Source organism: Ischnura elegans, chromosome 5 (genome assembly GCF_921293095.1).
Source record: "Ischnura elegans chromosome 5, ioIscEleg1.1, whole genome shotgun sequence".
Lineage (NCBI taxonomy): Eukaryota > Metazoa > Arthropoda > Insecta > Odonata > Coenagrionidae > Ischnura > Ischnura elegans.
In genome coordinates, this window is record NC_060250.1 from 71,963,667 (window position 1) to 71,982,738 (window position 19,072).

The 19,072-nt window shown below is 34.8% G+C and overlaps 1 protein-coding gene across 4 annotated transcripts in view; it reads right to left on the bottom strand.

Annotated features, from left to right (window-relative positions):
• LOC124159045 (carnitine O-palmitoyltransferase 1, liver isoform) overlaps window positions 1-19,072 on the bottom strand; it is a 131,911-nt gene that overhangs the window by 3,589 nt on the left and 109,250 nt on the right. For 2 of the 4 annotated variants that reach the window (XM_046534537.1, XM_046534538.1), the window contains 7 exons: window positions 12,070-12,135; window positions 10,295-10,357; window positions 3,523-3,637; window positions 2,487-2,621; window positions 1,260-1,397; window positions 633-782; window positions 163-372 (listed from right to left, as the gene is read on the bottom strand). In XM_046534537.1, coding sequence (XP_046390493.1) covers window positions 163-372; window positions 633-782; window positions 1,260-1,397; window positions 2,487-2,621; window positions 3,523-3,637; window positions 10,295-10,357; window positions 12,070-12,135 — 877 coding nt within the window. The remainder of the gene's footprint in view (window positions 1-162; window positions 373-632; window positions 783-1,259; window positions 1,398-2,486; window positions 2,622-3,522; window positions 3,638-10,294; window positions 10,358-12,069; window positions 12,136-19,072) is intronic. The other 2 variants (XM_046534540.1, XM_046534539.1) reach the window with 2 other exon arrangements.

The window sequence follows — 19,072 nt, forward strand, 5'->3', positions numbered from 1 at the left end:
ATGGTAGCTAATGGAAAAGTTTTTAAGGGATGAATACACTGTTCACCCCCTCTTGAATAGCTAAGTATAGCACAAGCGTAGAGATATGAAGGCAATTGTGATACCCTAGGACTGACTCTACTACTCTAAAACAAGCAATGCACAAGTGATTTCGAATCTTACCGTTTGAGGAGAACTCCTTTTGCTGGATATATGAAAGAAAATGATGTCTTCCCCAGCTATGATGTATGAAACACCATAGCCATCATCAGCAACGGGTCCAAATCCACCACCAGCTGATATGCACTTGGGAAATTTCCGCAGGTCCAAACGCGATGTCTGGCCATGAGGTGTTTGTGATGTTGACAGCCTCCAAGGCTCACTGAGCACCTCCTAAAAATCAAACACATAATTATCACCCATCCCACAGAGACTCCAAAATAGAACTACATGTCTTTCAGTTCTTTTATCCACGTAACAAGTTCTGACATTACTCAGTGAAATTTATCCATCATAGAGACAGAAATAATATCATTGCAATTTAAACTAACTTTATATTACTTAGAATTGTTAATACGATTCACAGAAAATTCAAGTAGCAAAATGACACGTACGAGGAACCAGTATGGTAATGTTTAATGAGTACATCTTACCTTCAGGAAAGGAGAATCAATTTCCAGGTACTTTGATACAACATAAAGACAGAAGAGATGCCTGTCAATACCTTTCCCACACATGGCATCTTGGTAACCTCTTTGATGAACTTGGCAAGCTTTCTGCAGGAGTCTTATCTTCTCTTCATTCTGAATTATAAAAAAGTGCGTCTCAACTAAGTCTCCAAAATAGTAAAAATACTACGCTTAAATATAAGCTAACTAAAAATATCGAAAAAATGTTCACAAAGACACAACCATTTCATTGTCTTCATCATAAGTAATGGTGTTAATGCAATACAGAAACTAAGTGTTAGACGTTGTTTAGAGCCATTACATTTTAAATTTTTTGGCAGTACGTTCTGCCATCGTTTACATCAGGAAAGGAGAATCAATGCTCTAATGATTTTTGTTGTTCATAATTATTGTTTGTAGCGAGTTCAAAGCAGAACATTTGAGTACAAGCACAAATAAATAAATTTCAATGCCTTAAAAATCGTTATGTATTACAATCACAAAAATATCCGAAGAAATAACACTACATAATTCAAAAGAAATGTGCAGTATACTCATGCCTACAAATGAGCTAGCAAATAACTATTTCAAGAGAAACATTTGTTCACCTACCGAGACAGCATCTCCACTCTGCATTGCCTTCACCCATTCACAGGATTCAATGGTACATGGCCTAACTGTCTCGGTACGACCTTCTTTGTACAAACGAGTCATAGATGCTTCATAGGTAAGACTGAATCTCCCAGCATCCTATGGAAAGAAAATCCAAAAATAATAAAATGTTATTATCACAAATCAAGTTACACAATATGAAAGCTCTAACAAATCATGCAACTCTGTATTCAGAATTCATAATTTTGGTGACTTATACATATGTTATAGATACAAATATTGATTTAAAATAGTCAGTTAAGGCCATTATGAGACTTAAAAATTTACTTAATCAAAGAAATTTCCCTGTGCTAGATGGACAAGTATGAACTCCCAAACATGAGAAATATGAACATAGTTATTTTTAGGGCCCAACCATTGCCACTAACTCAATCCATAAATTTGCATGATTATCTGACAGCAGAGTCACTAAAACAGAAGACACTGATATATCATACAATCAAGCCCTTGGTAGCATTTGTCAAAACAAAAATAGGATTCATAGAGTAAAATACTATATACTGTAATTACATCACTATAGAATTTATTTCCTTCTGGATTAATAAATAAAAGACAGTTTGCTTTACAGTCAAAATCTAAAATCTTGACCCTAATTGCTCCCCCTATAATACTACAATATTTCCTATAGGCAGTCATAACCGTTTCCTTTCATAATCTGTTCTCATGTTTTCAAAAGCAGCGATAGAATCCAGACCACTATTTCTCAAAGGTAGTAAGTGAAAAAAAGATGTAACTCAACATAATAAAAGAAGTTATCTTTCCTTAAACTGCCAAATTTCAGTTTACCTTCACATATTTACCAGTGATTGAAATAAGAAAAAAACAACTGATGCCTGAATAGCTATACAAAACAGGAAGGAATGGTGAACATCATTTCATGCCCTCAGAGATATTTTTGCTGAATATATACATAATTAAGAGCTGTTCATAAACTAAATCCATCAGTATTTCATTACTAGTCACTGCCATGAATTGCATATGTTATATTATTAGCATATATGTATCCTATAAATTAAATGAATATCAAACATATTATTGAACTTCTAATGCAATGTAATGTTTCTCCTGATGGAATTAAATTAGAAGGTGAACCATCTAAGAATTAGATAAGACTTAATAATACGAAACGCCAGGACCATATAAACTCAAACAAAAATTTAAACTTACCCTATAATAAGCCAACTGCAGAGCCATCTGTATGAATGCATCTGGACTTACACGGCACTTCTTCATGAAGCCTTTTCCATATTCAGTGTACATATTGATTCTTAGGTCCACGTCATTCAAAAGACTTTGGGCACCCTGTAAGAGAAATATTTTTCCATTTTGATTTGATCTGTAGAGGCTCAAGACTAGAAAAATGATGGATACAAATGAATCTGCAAATGAATGTATTCAATAAGCTTATTTAAATAAAACATTTCATTAAGGACTTTTTGATGAAGCTATGTGATAATAGTAATATTAAAGAATTAAGACATTAAAGTCGGCAATAAGGAGGAGGACGGATGAAGTGCTGGACACAATGAGTGAGGAGAGGCAGCTTCTAGATGAGATACATGGAGACTTGCTAGGCATGAGTTCATAGTGTCACCAATTTATCTGAGAAAGTGTTAAACTGTCACTTTTTTTGTCGCGAATAGGTTGAGAAGTCAATGGATTGAAAAACAAGAAAATATGAGTCACTTTCCTTCCCTAAATTTTATCACAATCAACAATAAAATAAAATTGGTGAACAAGTCCATTTTAAAAAATCAACTCAACTTTGTGCAAGCAATAAACTAACAAAAATCTTTAATTACACAAGTTAAAAAGCTACAGGCAATCAATATAGAATATGAGGAAATTAAAGAGCAAAAAGGCTTTCTCACAGTTATTTGTGTGAAGCAAAAACAAGCTTTACTTCAGCATAGTTTGAAAGTTATCGCCCACTTTTTATTAGCTGGTTACATTTCAAGAGTTTTGAATCATACACTCGTTCCATATACTTCGCTTACTGCATAATATCTCTGAATATAGTTTACCCAAGTATAATCTCTTCCCCAATTATTGAGGATTCAATTTTGGAAAAAATAAGACCTTTATGCTCAAATACAGTTCCCCCTATTTATTTACCTCACAGAGACTTAGTGCCAAATGAAGGAGGGGTACTCAGTCAGAGCAGTATGGTACCTCAAAAAAGCATATGACTAAAAAAAATCACCTGGTAAGCAATGGCAATTGTGGTCAAGCACTCTTCGTCCATACTCCACTGAAGTCTTGATGGAATGGGAGGAGTTAGCTCGGGTTCACCTAAGCAATGCCCATCTGGACGATATCTGTGTTTTTCGCCACGCGGACAGCGGTTTTGGGACATGGGATGTAAGATGGTGGAGGAGTTTTGGAAAGGAGAAAATATATGGAAAGCAAGAAGAAACAACTTTAAAACAACCAGTAATAACCAAATGAGGCCCTAAACCTATACCTACTGTATGCATATATGACTGTAAGCATATTTTTTACTGAGAAAAACAATATTTTAGAACATCTATTAATTTTCTTTTTTCTCACAGGAATATAATTTTAACTCTTTATTATGATATATTATTAACAACTACGGTTATAATTTAATTTTTTTTAACTTATAATAAAATATGAATTGCTTAAAGTCATTTTTGTATCCATGAATTTTAAGTTTGCCCAATGCTCATTTCAAACATGGCACACAAATATTGTTGGATGCAGGCATTATCTACTTAATAAATATAGGGCATTTTCCTCAAATCAATCACAGAATTTGCCCACTGGAATTCTATTTAATTTGCTGACAATGTATTACATTAGAATTTAAAAAACTTATCCTTAAATTACTCACAAAATTAAACTTTCAATTATTAGACCACCACTCAAGTCAGTAGCTACTAACACACAGAACAAGGATTCAAAGACAATTGTTAACACAGAAGCAAATATAATTATCAAATTACAAATGGTCTAATAAAATATAGTTCAATAATCAATTAAACGTAGTTATCATAAAAAGAAGGCATATTGCCTATGCAATTCTTTGAGTTTAGGGAACACTGTTTAATAATTTAGATTCATAACTTTTTCTGAAACAGTTTATCACAAATTTAATGCTATATACCTACAAACATTAGAAAAAACAAAAACAAGATGACAGAGGCATTTTGTTTTATCCAATCATTAGTGAAGCGGACAGCACACTTTCACAAAACACATTTTACCAAAAATCACTATTTATTCCACAAGCTAAGCATAAAAATTTTGAAAATACTAATGAGGTTAACAAGGTATATTGAGCAACAGTAAATAAAAATAAATTTTTCTTAAGCATGAAAAATCATTTAGAAAGCCTTTGATTGCATAATGTTTCAGAAGATTATGAACTTAAAACATAATAATTTGCTTATTCCAGGGTAATTTTATATTTTCTGAAAGTGAAGTCCCTTAAAAAAGATGGCAAAATCACCACCACATAAAAACTAAAGGCAATAATACTTAAAAAGAATATATTTTTTTAATGATCTATACTTGATGCAATTGAATGTAGCAGTGAAGTGCCAAAACAAGATAACAACACAAATTTTGCCACAACAAAGACAAAATGTTATACTTGCTAGGAGGACCTTGATACATATGCCTGTGAAACTGCAATGCATTGCAAGGTCAGTCATCTAAACCATTTCACATTCATATGGCTGTCTCCAAGAAAAACTCGAAGCACTATTCTACACCAATTCCAACTTTGAAAGGTTTGGAGAAGCACACCTAAATAAAGTAACAAGCGAAAACTAAAAAACCCATTTCCATAAAATTAAAAGGAATTTCATGGCAACACTCACATGTGCATTGATGCAAATGAGACTCGGCCAATTAGGAAAATGACACTCCATGCAAAACTATGATCTGAACCCAACTTGGAACCGTAGCACCGATAATATGATAGCATCTCTTAAAAAATGACTTTCTTCATTAAAAATACTGCTAGCTCTAAAATAAAGGCCTCTATACATGGCGAATGATTTCATTCACATGATCATTCAGCATGATCATTCGCAAGATAGTTCACCGTGTATGACGGAACAATTTGCGAATGAACCTTCACGCGCATGATCATTCAGTGAAAATTAGAACACGTTATATTTTTCTCGCATGATCCTGTGAATGATCATGTGATCATTCAGCATGACCATTCGCATCATTATTCACTGTGTATAGCGGCCTTAAGACATGTATCTAAGCATACTTAAGTTTGGCACAAAAATCTGGCTGACTCCGGGCTTCAGGAATTTTATGACTCAAGTCAATTTTACATACTCCAGTTGTAAACTTGGAGCAGGAGAACAAAGGAAGCTTAAAGTTAAATTTTATTACTGGAAAGAGCACCTAACCCATAAACTATAGTGATATACAAGTTGTCTAAACATGAAAACAAGAATTGATGATGATATAGCACCATATTTATCCTTATTCTATATTTATCCAAACACAGGCCCCAAACAATTGATAGTCTAGTCAGTAATTCCTCAACTTAATTCTTCATTTCTTTCCCAGACAACCCTGGTTGTCCATGCACCCATGAGATACCGCTAACCTCACAGGGTCCCAAGGGGCTGAAAAAACCTGGGGATTATGAACACCCAGACTCTGATCCAAGAAAGACCCAGGTGGGACTTGAAAATGCAGTCTCAAGTGTGAATGCAAAAATACATTGTCACCAATAACACACCGTCGAGCTCCAAAAGGCCTGAATTTTAGTATTCAGCACCTCAAATGAACCAATTCACAATGAGCTTGTGAAGAAAAATATCTGCTAGCTGTGCCTTCAGATACAGTATTCTTAGCATTTCATGCATCATTGCAGAGAAAGAGAGCTAATGAAGACCCAAGAGGCTTCATGCAGCAAGTAAACATAATTCACATGCTAGGTATTTGTGATCCAACAGAGTAGATGAGCTTCGAGCGAGAAAAAATTGCCTTGGATATTGTTAAATATGTACATACTGAGCATTGCTGAATATTGTGAACTGTAAATTTAATGAATGTACGTATGTTCTGTGTTAGTTTTGTGTGTTTTTATGTAATGAATATAAATGTTTCTCTCTAATTTGTGTGTGTTAGTCACATTAGTGGTGTTGCTTCCCATCCACGAGATTTGTTTTTCTTTTGTTTTTTTTTGGGTTTCATTTTATTGTGGTCATGTTTTGGATCAAAGAAAGAGACTTAATAAAAAAAGGATGACCTAACAGATGTGCATGCTTTGATGATATGAATATTTGAAAAAAATTCAATAATTTTTTCTCAGAAGCTAAATTTTGGCTGGTACAGAAAAATTTAAGGCAAATGATGATAAACCTAATACCTATATGCATTAGCTCAGGGAAAATTTCTGCGATATTAAACAGGGCCTCGACCTCAGCATGACAATGTATTAAATTCTAAGTGAATTTGGTGATGGATATCAAGAAAGCCACTTTATTTTGGTTCAACTAACACATTACTTATATGGTAATGTCAAGATATGCATTCAATTCCAAAAGCTGATATAAATTAATCAAGAAAAATATCACAATCATAATATCAACAGAGGAAAGCAACCTTTGTAAGGAATCATGACTTTCTCTGATAAAAAGTGGCAGAACAGTCACCCTAATGTCGACAAAAAGTGAATGAAATGACAAAGCTAGCCAGGTGGTTTCATCAATGGGTGTACACCAGTTCAGCTCACTTCACAATTTCTGATACTCAGCAGTGGCATATGCTCTCCCATTTATTTTCATTTATTGCATTTATAATCATCTGCCTCGTAAACTTAAAGAGAATCTCTGAATTAGTCAAATTTAAAAGGCAATTAAAGTCTTTTCTTCTTGAGAACGCCTTTTATGGCATTGCTGAATATTGTGAACTGTTAATTTAATGAATGTACCTATGTTCTGTGTTAGTTTTGTGTGTTTTTATGTGCTGAATATTTATGTTTCTCTCTAATGTAATGAGATATTTTTTAAAATTTGGTGCCTTCCAATGTCTCGAAGACCATACGGAAATAAAGACTATATTATTATTATTACTATTAAAATAAATAATGACAACAATAATAATAATGGAACAAAAGCAGCTACAAGGAAAAGCTCCACATAAATTGTGTTCAAGACATTTACTTACATAAGAACTGCAAAAAATAAGTGTTTTTCACAAGTGTTGGCCTGGAAATTGATGAATTGTATCTGGAAATTAATGAATTTTAATCTTCCAGGCACAATTCATTAATTTCCAGGCCAGTATTTAATTCTGTTTAATGTGTGCCAAGTAACATTATCTATGAAATACTTCTACATATTTATTCCAACATCACCAGCAAAGGAAACCAAAACTCTTTTTCATAAGGTGTGCATTCACCAAACCTTAAGAACGAAAGAAGCAGATTAACTAGTCCTTATTAGAAGTACAGTGGAACCTCGATAAAACGACACCCCACGGTGCACCAATAAACACTCGCTATAGCGAATTGTCGCTTTACCGGAGGTGGTGCAAATAATAGCCAATATACCTCATATTACTCCTTTATTTTTATTTTCTCGCTTAGAGCTGTTTGGTGTTTTTTTGGCCATGGTGTGTTCCATCAAATGCTTTCTATTAATGCAACTCATGGACGTGCGGGTATGCTGACAACTTTCTGCCGCCCGAGGAACAAAAGAAGATCAAGCATTCCCGAAATGCTAATGCTAAAATATTTTCACCAAAATTAACTACTTATTTATCGAACGACAGTTTACCACATAAATTTGAGACTGAGCACTCCATTAACTTCATTTCTAACAGATCGCTAGCAATTACTGAGTTGTCTGACAGAGTCTTGGTGTAAGTTTTTCCGGCGGTGAAACCCTCGCTATGGCGAGAGCCAACACCAAAAGGGCCTCGTAAAAACGAAATTTTTAACATGCTTATTATAGGATCAATTGACGGTGCATCGGCTATCTCTCGTAATAGCGGGGGTCTCCCTATAACCCGTATTCGCTTTAATGAGGTTCCACTGTAATCAAACAATAGGAACAACATTGCCATTCCCAACCATTTAAGAATTTTACTTGACCGTAAATGTCTGTGGCACTGGATTTTATTTCAATAAATTAGCCTCAGAGTAAATACCCTGATAATTATGGTATATATTTTTGTTAGTGTTTATTGCTAACCTGATATAAGACTTATTTGGGCAATTTAAATTATATTAAAGGAATGGGTTAAAATGCACATTGCACTTTTTCCAAGTAAAATGTACTTCAAATATATGTCATGGTATGCAACTTTGCTTAAAAAAAATTCACCACTAAATTTTTTGAAATCTAGATTTCATGATGAGATGTCTTCACATAATTAAAGGTAGCAACACAATCATTGGTGATATAACTGTATATAATGTCTTTGCAGAAACCTAGGACACAGTTTTTTCCCCTCCAAACTCACACAGAAAAGAGGGCTTGCCTTAGAATTGGATGCAAACTTCTTGACTCCAAAGGAGTATTGCATATTCTATTTTGGGTTGCAAAATCTAAATTATGCATACCCAAGTTTGCCACTGGATAGCTGAGCAAAAAAATAACCCAATGTTAAAAATAGCCTCCTTTAAAAATAAATTATTGAAGGAGGCTATGATATAAGCCACCCAATGAATTATCATCTGGAGATTTTGGGCAAAACAGAGGGGACAACATTCAAATACAAACGGTAATAATTTTTCTGAATTTATTTTGTTCCTAGTGGAGTCCCGAAAAAAGTTGGACATCTTACAATCATGATCATCATAGTTTCATGCAAATATGGTATTTAGCTTAAACTTTAAACCATATTTATAAAGAGAGAATTAATTTGTACACTTTATAGACTACTTCACCACTGAATACTATATCACAGAATACTAGAGCAAAGAATATTAGAAAGAATATCACATCAATGAAGTCAAAGTCTATACTATAAGATAGGATAAGTAGCTTTCAAGAAGGCATAGATTATATGAGATCCCACAACAGGAACAATATGACAGTATGCCATAGTTTAACATTCCGTTGAACTAACAAAATTCCAGTTTTTCATGCACCAAATTTATGAAGATCCACTCAAAACCTTTTACAAGATATATGGTATATTCCAAAATAAGGAACTTTCAACTTATTCTCCACAATTAAAGATTCAAGCAAGAAATAGCAGAGGCAGCTTTCGAAACTAACCACATAAAGTTACATGGACAAGATAACCTCTTTAAATTCATGAAATCCTCACCAAAAAGAAGTAGAGACACATGAGAGTCAAATATGCTGTCCATTACTGACTGCAAATGGCAATAAATTAACAATTCAATAAGAATAATATATGACTGATGTAATTGAACATATTTATGATTAAAATGCAACAAAGCCCTCAGATTTCTTGGTGAGTGCTAAGCAATGAATGATTTGCATTTTATCTATGTACTTCTCAGCTTATTATGTATTACTCACAAATATGACTCTGCACTAGCCTATAATATAATTTAAGACGTAGACTTGGTATGCATTTGCATAATTAAAGTCCAGTAGCAATTAACTTATCTTTAACTCAAAAACTGTCACTATTACTCCAGCACTGCAATCAGTAATTGTGGAATTGGGAAGTACACATATATTAGACCCAGGGCATCGTATTTCAAAACTATCAGTATTCAATTTTGGAAAATAATGCACATTTTTGTAAAAGCTTTAGAACAAATAGTGTCATGCAATTGCTCTACAAAATGAACCAATCATGCACCATGAATTAGCAACAAAAGAGAATCAAAATGCTACCTACCATGCCAAATTAAGGACAAACATGCATTTCATCTTATATGTACACAAGAGAGGAATCAAGCATTGGCACAGAATATGTCATTAATATTCCCAAAGGGATTTTTACCCATCCTAGGCAATGCTTATATAGAAATGAGTACTTGAATTCTTTACCGGTTGTCCATATCCTCTCCCAGACAAAACTCCCACAAGTGTCCCAGCACTGGGGCATCAGCCCTAGCATTGACAATGGTAAAGAAGAAAAGGAGGAGAAGATAAAAAAAAACAAATCAGATAATAGAATAAAGAATCCTCTACCAAATGGCCAACATAAAACAAGCTGCAAATAAGAAAACAAGCATAAATGGTACCAACCACCACAGGCATGTATGATGGCTGAAAATGTCGAAAACAAAATTACAAAAGAAAAAACTGTTTTTAACATTATTCAAGAATGGGATCTCAGTAAGGCTCAATGGAGTTTAATTAGTATGTGGATACTGCATGTGCCAAGGGTGCATGACATTCATAAGTTAAACAGAGCATTATCAAGAAAAATAAATAATAAAATAAGGCCAAGGATAACCAAGAACTGCCACCACCAAATTACTGGAAAAAGATTTAAAATATGAAACCCAAACACCTAATAAATAATTCAGGCCTAATTACAATTTACAAAACATATATTCCACTCACTCACAGCACACTGCTAAATATAGCATAAAACACTGCTTAACATTAAAATTAGGGATGGGTTGATTCTTCGGTTCTATGTTCGAACAGCATAATTGTAATTATTACTACTGTTATTTTCCATCGGCAAAAGTTCATTCATTCGATATTTGAATTCAGAAGATTTGATAATTTTCCCTTAAGATGTCTAAGGTACTTATGTCTAAATGTCTTAAAAACTTAATGTCTAAAGCTTAGGACAGGAATCAGAATCAAAGACAAATAGAATCAATACCGAAATAATTTTGCAAAACCAAATTTGAAAAGTTGTCTACAGGACCATCTACATAAAATTCTCAATAGAGAGAAGTTAAGTATCCAATCACTTCTGTGGTAATTTGATGTCTAATTCACAGCACTTTTCATAATAACCCAGAGAAAATCTTTAATATTGTTTGAAAATTGCTCAATGTAACTGAAACACTTGATGAAGAAATGGAACTCGGATTAAGAACCAATGCCTGAAACTGAAAAGGAACTGGAACCAACCCATCTTTAAGTGGATGCATGCCTCCCTCTCAACCAGTCTTTTGTGGTGACATATTGACCACAAAAACTAATTTCTATATCTATGTCTTGCAATGTTCAGGGTAAGTGCACTAACTCTCTCCAACTTTTGCCTCTACCTTAAATTACATCTGAGAAAATAATTTTAAGCTAGATGATAAAAATTTCAAATATGAGATACAGAGAAATGCTTACAACAGTCCACTTAATACTTTAAAAATTTCAAGACGATTAAGTTTTAAGCAAGTAATTTGTCACCAAAAATGACCACTGGAGTGGAAGGTATGCATCCTCTTAATTGAAATAACAGATGACACCACTAAACACCTAACAAAAAATTATAATTAAATGCATCCGGTCCTCAACAAATAAGAGACGCTTGCAAGGCAGAGAAAGTGTTCCTTAAGCAAAAGAGAATAAAATTTAATTAATACAAGAAAGCAACACCAAAGAGAAGGCAACATTCCGGCATTCCATAAAATAATAATACTCCACGATTCAGATCAATGCTTCACTAGTCTCAATAAGTTTACTTCTTCAGCAGTGAGACGAAACCACAGCCAAAGCTAAGGAACTCAAAGGAGTAAGTATTTCCTAGGATTACAAAGAGGGGGCAACTAAACAAGTTATTGCCAACCGGCCGCAACTGCGCGGTCCGATAGGCTCTCAGCTGGTCCATCCACCTCACTCAGCCCCTCAGTTGCGCCTACCCATTCTCTGTTGCCTCTTCGGACACTATGTATTCCCAGAGATGTGACATGACGGCAGCATCACCCCTGGAATATCCAAATTTCAGGGATAGCAGTTGAAGAATTAATCATCCCGCAGGAGTATCTGCCAGCATGAAATAATACTTTCCACAGAAGCTAGCTTAAAACTTATGAAATACATTTTCATAAATATTAATCATCTCCACGTTCAGTCATATTCATGAAATGTCTGATTTGACACTTTTTTGGCCAATAATATGAATGAACTTTGCTAGGGCTTACCAATGGGAAAGAAAATTAAGAGAAGCTGAAGCTTCCAGTTTAGACGTCAACCAAAATAATTGAATGCCCACAATTTTCTTCCCCAGAGGAGAGCTCAAGGAAAGTTCATTCATATTCATGGAATGCTTTACATATGTGGCAGGTTTCTCTTGGATTTTATGATTTCTTAGTCAATTGAAGCTCTTTTGAGCAAAGCATATATGTACTATGTATAAAAAAATACGGCACAGATCAAGAGTGAAACCCATAAGACAAATAACACTGTGTATACCACAATGAAAAACAAAGGCAGCAAGGCATAAGTATACGTAGCTATGTTGAAAAAATGAAGAGGCTAGCACAAAATTTAGCAAGAGTTCCTCATGTAATACTATCATCAATCAAATCATGAATAGGGGTGCAAACAAGGGTAACTATAAGCAAGGAAATAATGGCATAACTTTAATTTACTACTACATATTAGACACTATATTTGGATACACTAGGTATTAATTTAGAGTAGTAAATGATGAAACAAAAATATGGATGAAGCATTTCAAAGGAGGCTGGAAGGGCTAAGTTACCATCAACTGCACATAACAAAGGAGTGTATGCATACCCATTTGGTTTATGCATCATCTTTGATGTATTAAAACGACAAAGAAAAATTTTGATGAAAAAATTAGCTCATAGTACAGATATTGTTCTTCATTTTAAGACAGCAGTTAATTACAGTGGAACCCCGATTTATCGTTCCCGCATTCATCGTTTTCCCGCATTCATCGTTCGCCGCTCCTGGTCCCAAATTAAGTTCCATAAAGACAATGTAATTTTTTCCCGCATCTATCGTTCCCCGAAGTATCGTTTTCCCGCATTTATCGTTTGACGATCGCGGTCCCGTCGTATAATTTTCCCGCATCTATCGTTTGACGAAAATGAGACGAAGTGTTTACAACGTGTTGTTTACGGCTAATAACGACAGACACAAAGTTTGAATCTTCCCCAGGAGATTGAAATACGATAGGGAGAAGCTGAGTGCCGTGGGATAGTTACATTATCGCATTTCCCAAGATCCGGTATCCCCCTCCATTCAGCACTCGCCTCTCCCCGTCTGAAGCTTTCCTCTTCTCCGAAATAAAAAAAAGGTCCCAGCTCGAGCAGGGATCGTATTACGAAGACCTCAGCTTGGAAAGAAAATATCAAGTTACTCGAGAACAAAAGAAACCTTTTTCAGGCTTCCCCCTTTCTCGACCACTGACTTTTTTTTAGCTGACTCGCTACAAAGATCCCCACCTCTGGAGGTCAACTGCTGCATGAATCACCGATTAGCTCAAAAGGTGTGTAGAAATGAATTTCGGCAATTGGTATTATACTTTTATTATATTGAGATATTAGTGATGTACACGTAATTCAGTAAAGATTGATACCAAACATGACGTATTTCTAACGTTATTTAAGCATTTTAAGCAAGGAAAGAGTTGGAATAATACGATGGTGATTTCTGGCGCGAATAACGATATCCTCGCAGCTGATAGAGAGCTTCACGGCAGTTGATGCGATTTTTTTCGAAAACAGGGCGTCTGGTTACAATTTACGAGTTATGCTACAAGTTTCACTTGTCTGAGTTGCTAACGAAGCGATGTCTTCTCTGGATATTTTGTTTCTCTCGACTAGCAATCTGAATTCATCTGCTCATCTAGAGCTACGCTACTTATTGTTAGAAATGAGTGGGTAAGTTGCCTTTTCTATAGGATAAAAAATTGCATTGCGCAGTCATATGGTCATGCTTAACCCTCTGCAGTAAGTTCTGCCTACGCCATACGCGATAGCATTAGTGCCGAACTTCACCTCGCACGAGTGGTTCCGTACTTTCCGGGGTGGGTTGACTTAAAACTAGCGAGTGTTTTCCGCGTGGGTTCAATGGAGTCCGGTTTCATTTTTATTAGTTTTATTCTTATTCTTGGCCTTCTTGATCCATTTCATAACCAATCACTGCGACGGCGAAATCAGTTGTTTGAGGCATAACACGAACATTTCTCTCGTAAATACGTGTACTTGAAATCGCATTTGATGGATAAGAATTTTTACATCAGACAGAAATGCATAATAGCCGTGAAAATTCCGAGTGGAGTGCAAACATTTTTTTAGCAAGGCGGCTTGTTCCTTTAGGATTTTAGAAAGAGAGATAAGTCGAATCAACAAAATGACCTAAGTGTTTCGATAGTGTAATAATATTCCTGTAATCAGCTGAAATCTCGTTTGAATCCATTAATGAATGTCATAATTCGCAAAAATCCAGCTGATCCTGGGACATAGGCAACCCGGACAACCATTCCCGCATTGATCGTTTTCCCGCATTCATCGTTCTTTTCATCCATCCCCCTGAAAAACGACAGATCGAGGTTCCACTGTACTTTAAATTTGATAGACTAATGTATCCTGGCTAGAAAATATAGAATAATTTACAATTCATTTGACGATTTAAGTTTATGTGCTTCCACTACAGTGAGAAGTCTTCCAAATCTAATGAAATATTTTAAAAGTATGTTGGGAAAATATGAGATGACTCCTTAGATGAAAAATTTCAAACTAATTTCTTATCAAAGAATCACAGACATGAAGAATTCTATGCCAAACGACACCCACATAAATATGACCGTACACCAACTTAAATACATATTCAAAATGATGAGTAGGTGAGATGATTCAAGGCAATACTGGTGATACTTCAGCCTAAATACAGTTTTCATGTTTTTTCCATAGCTTTCTAGCAACTCTTTCTTATTTCTTTAAAAGTAGATTGTTATTGTATAAAATTCTTCCAGAATTTACATTGAAAATGAAGAAAAAATACTAAAAGAGTGCAACACTTTTATTATTAAGAAAGCAAGGAGAAAAATACCAAAAAGGAAATGTTCCATGAGAAAGAAACAAATAGATTCTAACTTTGAAGAAAACTGTAATTTTGTTTATTAAACACAAAAGGACTAAGGTATCACAGACAGTATCACACAATAATAATTGAAGAACACAGCATGAAAATTAAAAATTATGTACTCCCTATCATACTACGTAAAACAATGCATTGAAATTTAGCATCAGCAATGGGTGTAAATAACTACTTCTTCAAGGATCAAGAATATTTGCAAAAACTGAAGATACTAAATGGTGATTCTGAGAACAGAAGTTACCAATAATTAATAGTTTGAATATGAAGACAGAGCATACCTAACACCCAGAGTGAAAGTATTTAAATTCTTTGGTAAAAAAAAATTGCTGTTTTTCTCCAATCAATAAAAATAAATGACCCTTTAATCCAATAGATAAGCATATTGGTTAGAGAGCTTGAAAAATAATTAATTGATCAATTTTTCTAACTACAAGGGATAAAACTACATAAATATAGATAAGTTATTAGTACCATCATGAAACTGCAAGCTTGCAGTCATCGTATTGGCTAATGCTGGTGAAGAAACTTCAGTCACTTCTTGGACCAATCCCCTAATGATGGTACACTGATATATCTAACAGATCTACACAGTTCATGATTACACCGTTTTTAACTTCAATTATTAAAGCTCCCATCAATTAAATGAACTAGTCATTTAGGTTTCTTTACCTATTTAAAATTTAACTCAAACTAAATATAATGATAGGATATAAAACATTTCTTGAGAAATAACTCATCATATTAATTGTTAACATTCTGGATCATTAAATTGCATCAATCCACCATTACATCCAGCAACCTAAACAAGACAAAAACTACATATGATCCATATTTAGTGGATAATGGCTGGAATTTAAATTATTGTTTCTACTCATCCATCAACCTATGGCTGCATATCTAGTACTGATCAGAAAAGGATGGAGCTGTAATTTTTCTTAAAAAAATTACAAGAGATGAGCACATGAACATATGAATATAGATTTGAATTCATTACAGTTTTAATTTTAGATTTTATGCATTTTTGCAGTTATTTTGTGCTCTTCACTTGCATACAGTACGTTGCACCTTCTTTGGTTCCCCTCCTATTGCAAAATACATGTTAAGATTATCAAAATAATTAGTTTAAGTGAGCAGTCTTACATTTACTTCCTACACTGATAGCTTCTTCTGGTACATATATTTGGGAATAATGGCAATGAAATCACCTAAAATAAAGGGGATAAGTCATATCACCTCATGAGAATAGAAACTGCTCAAACTTTCAATCTGAGAATGTAAAAACAGAGCACAAGCAGTTACCCTCTCTACCCATCAACTTAGACAAAGTAAGTATGCACATAATTAAAAGTTAATGCACTAGGCAGACTTTGACAAACCATAAGTTTGTGATTAAAAGAACCCATTATTCTCATTTTTCTGTTGGTCTCTGACTACTTCATAATGCTGAAAGCTAAATATATTAATATGGGCTGATACATTAGGGTGTCTCATGGTTTCAGGCTATCAAATTTCCAACCTGTCACCCCAATTTTGTCACTATGCCTCTAACATATGTTAACACAGTTGAGATCATACACATTCCTCTGACCACCTCACTATTAATAATATGTGTCTATATCGATTATGGACAGCCTCCCATTGATAAATTTCGAGCATTCTCCAGCAAGTGGCTATGAGCTAGATGTGTGATGGCATCACAAACTATTTGAATAGCCAGCAGCTTATAAAATGTTTTTAATTTATAAGGGAATAAATGAATTTAAAATCATTAATTTTCAATTAAATTTTATATATATTTACCACTCATCTAGTGAATGAAGGATTAGAATTGTAATTTCCAATCAGCATAAATGATATCAATGTACAATTAATGACTGAATGGCATCTTTAATAATGCTTTTCTATTGTAAAGCACCTCCCTACTTGTTTCCTTATTCTGAAGCTTGTTAATGCGATCTCATTATGTCTTAAACAATTTTTCCATTTAAAATACATAGTTGACATAGGAAGGACACAAAAACATCCTTTAAACATTCATTTAAGCTCATAGAAAGAGATCAAGGAAATTCTCCCATGAAAATGTAAGGAAATATCTTATTTTGCACTCAGGAAAAAGACTGTTTAATAAGTCAAAGTCTATCATAAACATTTAAATGATCACATAATCGCTAATAAAAACTGTATTCAAGGATTTCCAACCAAAGGAACAAAAGAATGAAGTGACTGCATAAACCTTTAAATATGTACTTAACTAATAGAAATATGTAAATGAAAAATACAACACTCGGGTCTTTGAAAAGAATGTTAATAAGCCACATTTTTGTAGCAGAGAAGTGACAAGAAATGTGTCCATATTAATAAATATTTTGCATCACTATTAAAATCAACTTGAAAATTTCCAAGATGACTAAAAATTAGAGATGTGCGAATAGTATCCGCGAATACTCGAATACCTCGAATATTAGAAAGTATTCGATATTCGAGGTTTCGAATAGTTATGCGAAAAGTACCGCCTCGAATACCTCGAATACTTTGAATTTCGCGTCATACACTGTCGCACGCACGTCGTTGGTAGTTGACTCGGAAAAATGAAGAGAACTCTAGTCGTTTAGTGCTCGCTGCGCCGTTTTACGCAAGTTGACGAATTACATCAAATTCGTGGATTTTAGCGGAGAAAAGAGTTCGACGAGGGGAACCGAAAATGGTCGGGTTGGAAAAATCCGAAAATCCCCGATTCCCCCCCACCAGGAGAACCTCAGCGCCGTGGGATAGCAACCTTAGGGCATTTCCCACGATCCGCTATCCCCCTCCATTCAGCACTTGCCTCACCCACTCTGACGCTTTCCTCTTCTCCGAAATCAAACAAAAGGCCCCAGATCGCGCAGGGATCGCATTACGAAGACCCCTGCTTCGAAAAAAATATCGAGTTACGAGAACAATAAAAACGTGTTTCACGCCCTCCCCACTTTTCTCACCCACTGACCTTTTTCTGGCTACCTGCTTCGAAGTTCCCCATTTCTGGAGGTCAACAGCTGTGTGAGTAACGTGGGATACTTACATTAGCGCATTTCCCAAGATCTGGTATCCCTCTCCATTCAGCACTAGCCCCCCCTCTGAGGCTTTCCTCTTCTTCGAAATAAAAAAAAAGGTCACAGCTCGCGCAGGGATCATATTACGAAGACCTTGGCTTCGAAAAAATACCAAGTTACACGAGAACAATAGAAACGTCTTTCGGGCCCTCCCTTTTCTCCCCCACTGACCTTTTTATTCCTACCAGCTTCGAAGTTCCCCATTTCTGTGGAGGTCAACCGCTGCATGAGTCATCTATTAGCACAAAAGGTGTCTAAGAATGACTTTCGTCAATTGATGTTACACCTTTATTGAATTGAAATATTAGTAATGTGCGCGTAATTTCAAAAAGAATAAGACCAAACACGAAGTATTTCTGAGTTTATTTAAGCATTTTACGCAAAGAAATAAATGTCAAAATACGACGGAGACTTAGCATTCTGGCGAAACTCGATATGAGCAGCAGAGCTTCTCGGGAGTTGATGCCGTATTTTTTTCCGAAAACATATATCAAGTTACAATTTATGAGTGGTGCTATAAATCTTTATTGTTACAGTCCCAGACAAAGGGATATTTTCTCAGAATATTTGGTTTCTCCCTGATAGCAATGCCAATTCATCTTCTTATCTCGTGAGAACTCCCAAAGATGGACTAATAATAATAACTAACAAAAAAACTAACAAAATAATTGAAGAAAATCCGGTGGAAAAGAGCTTGTATTTT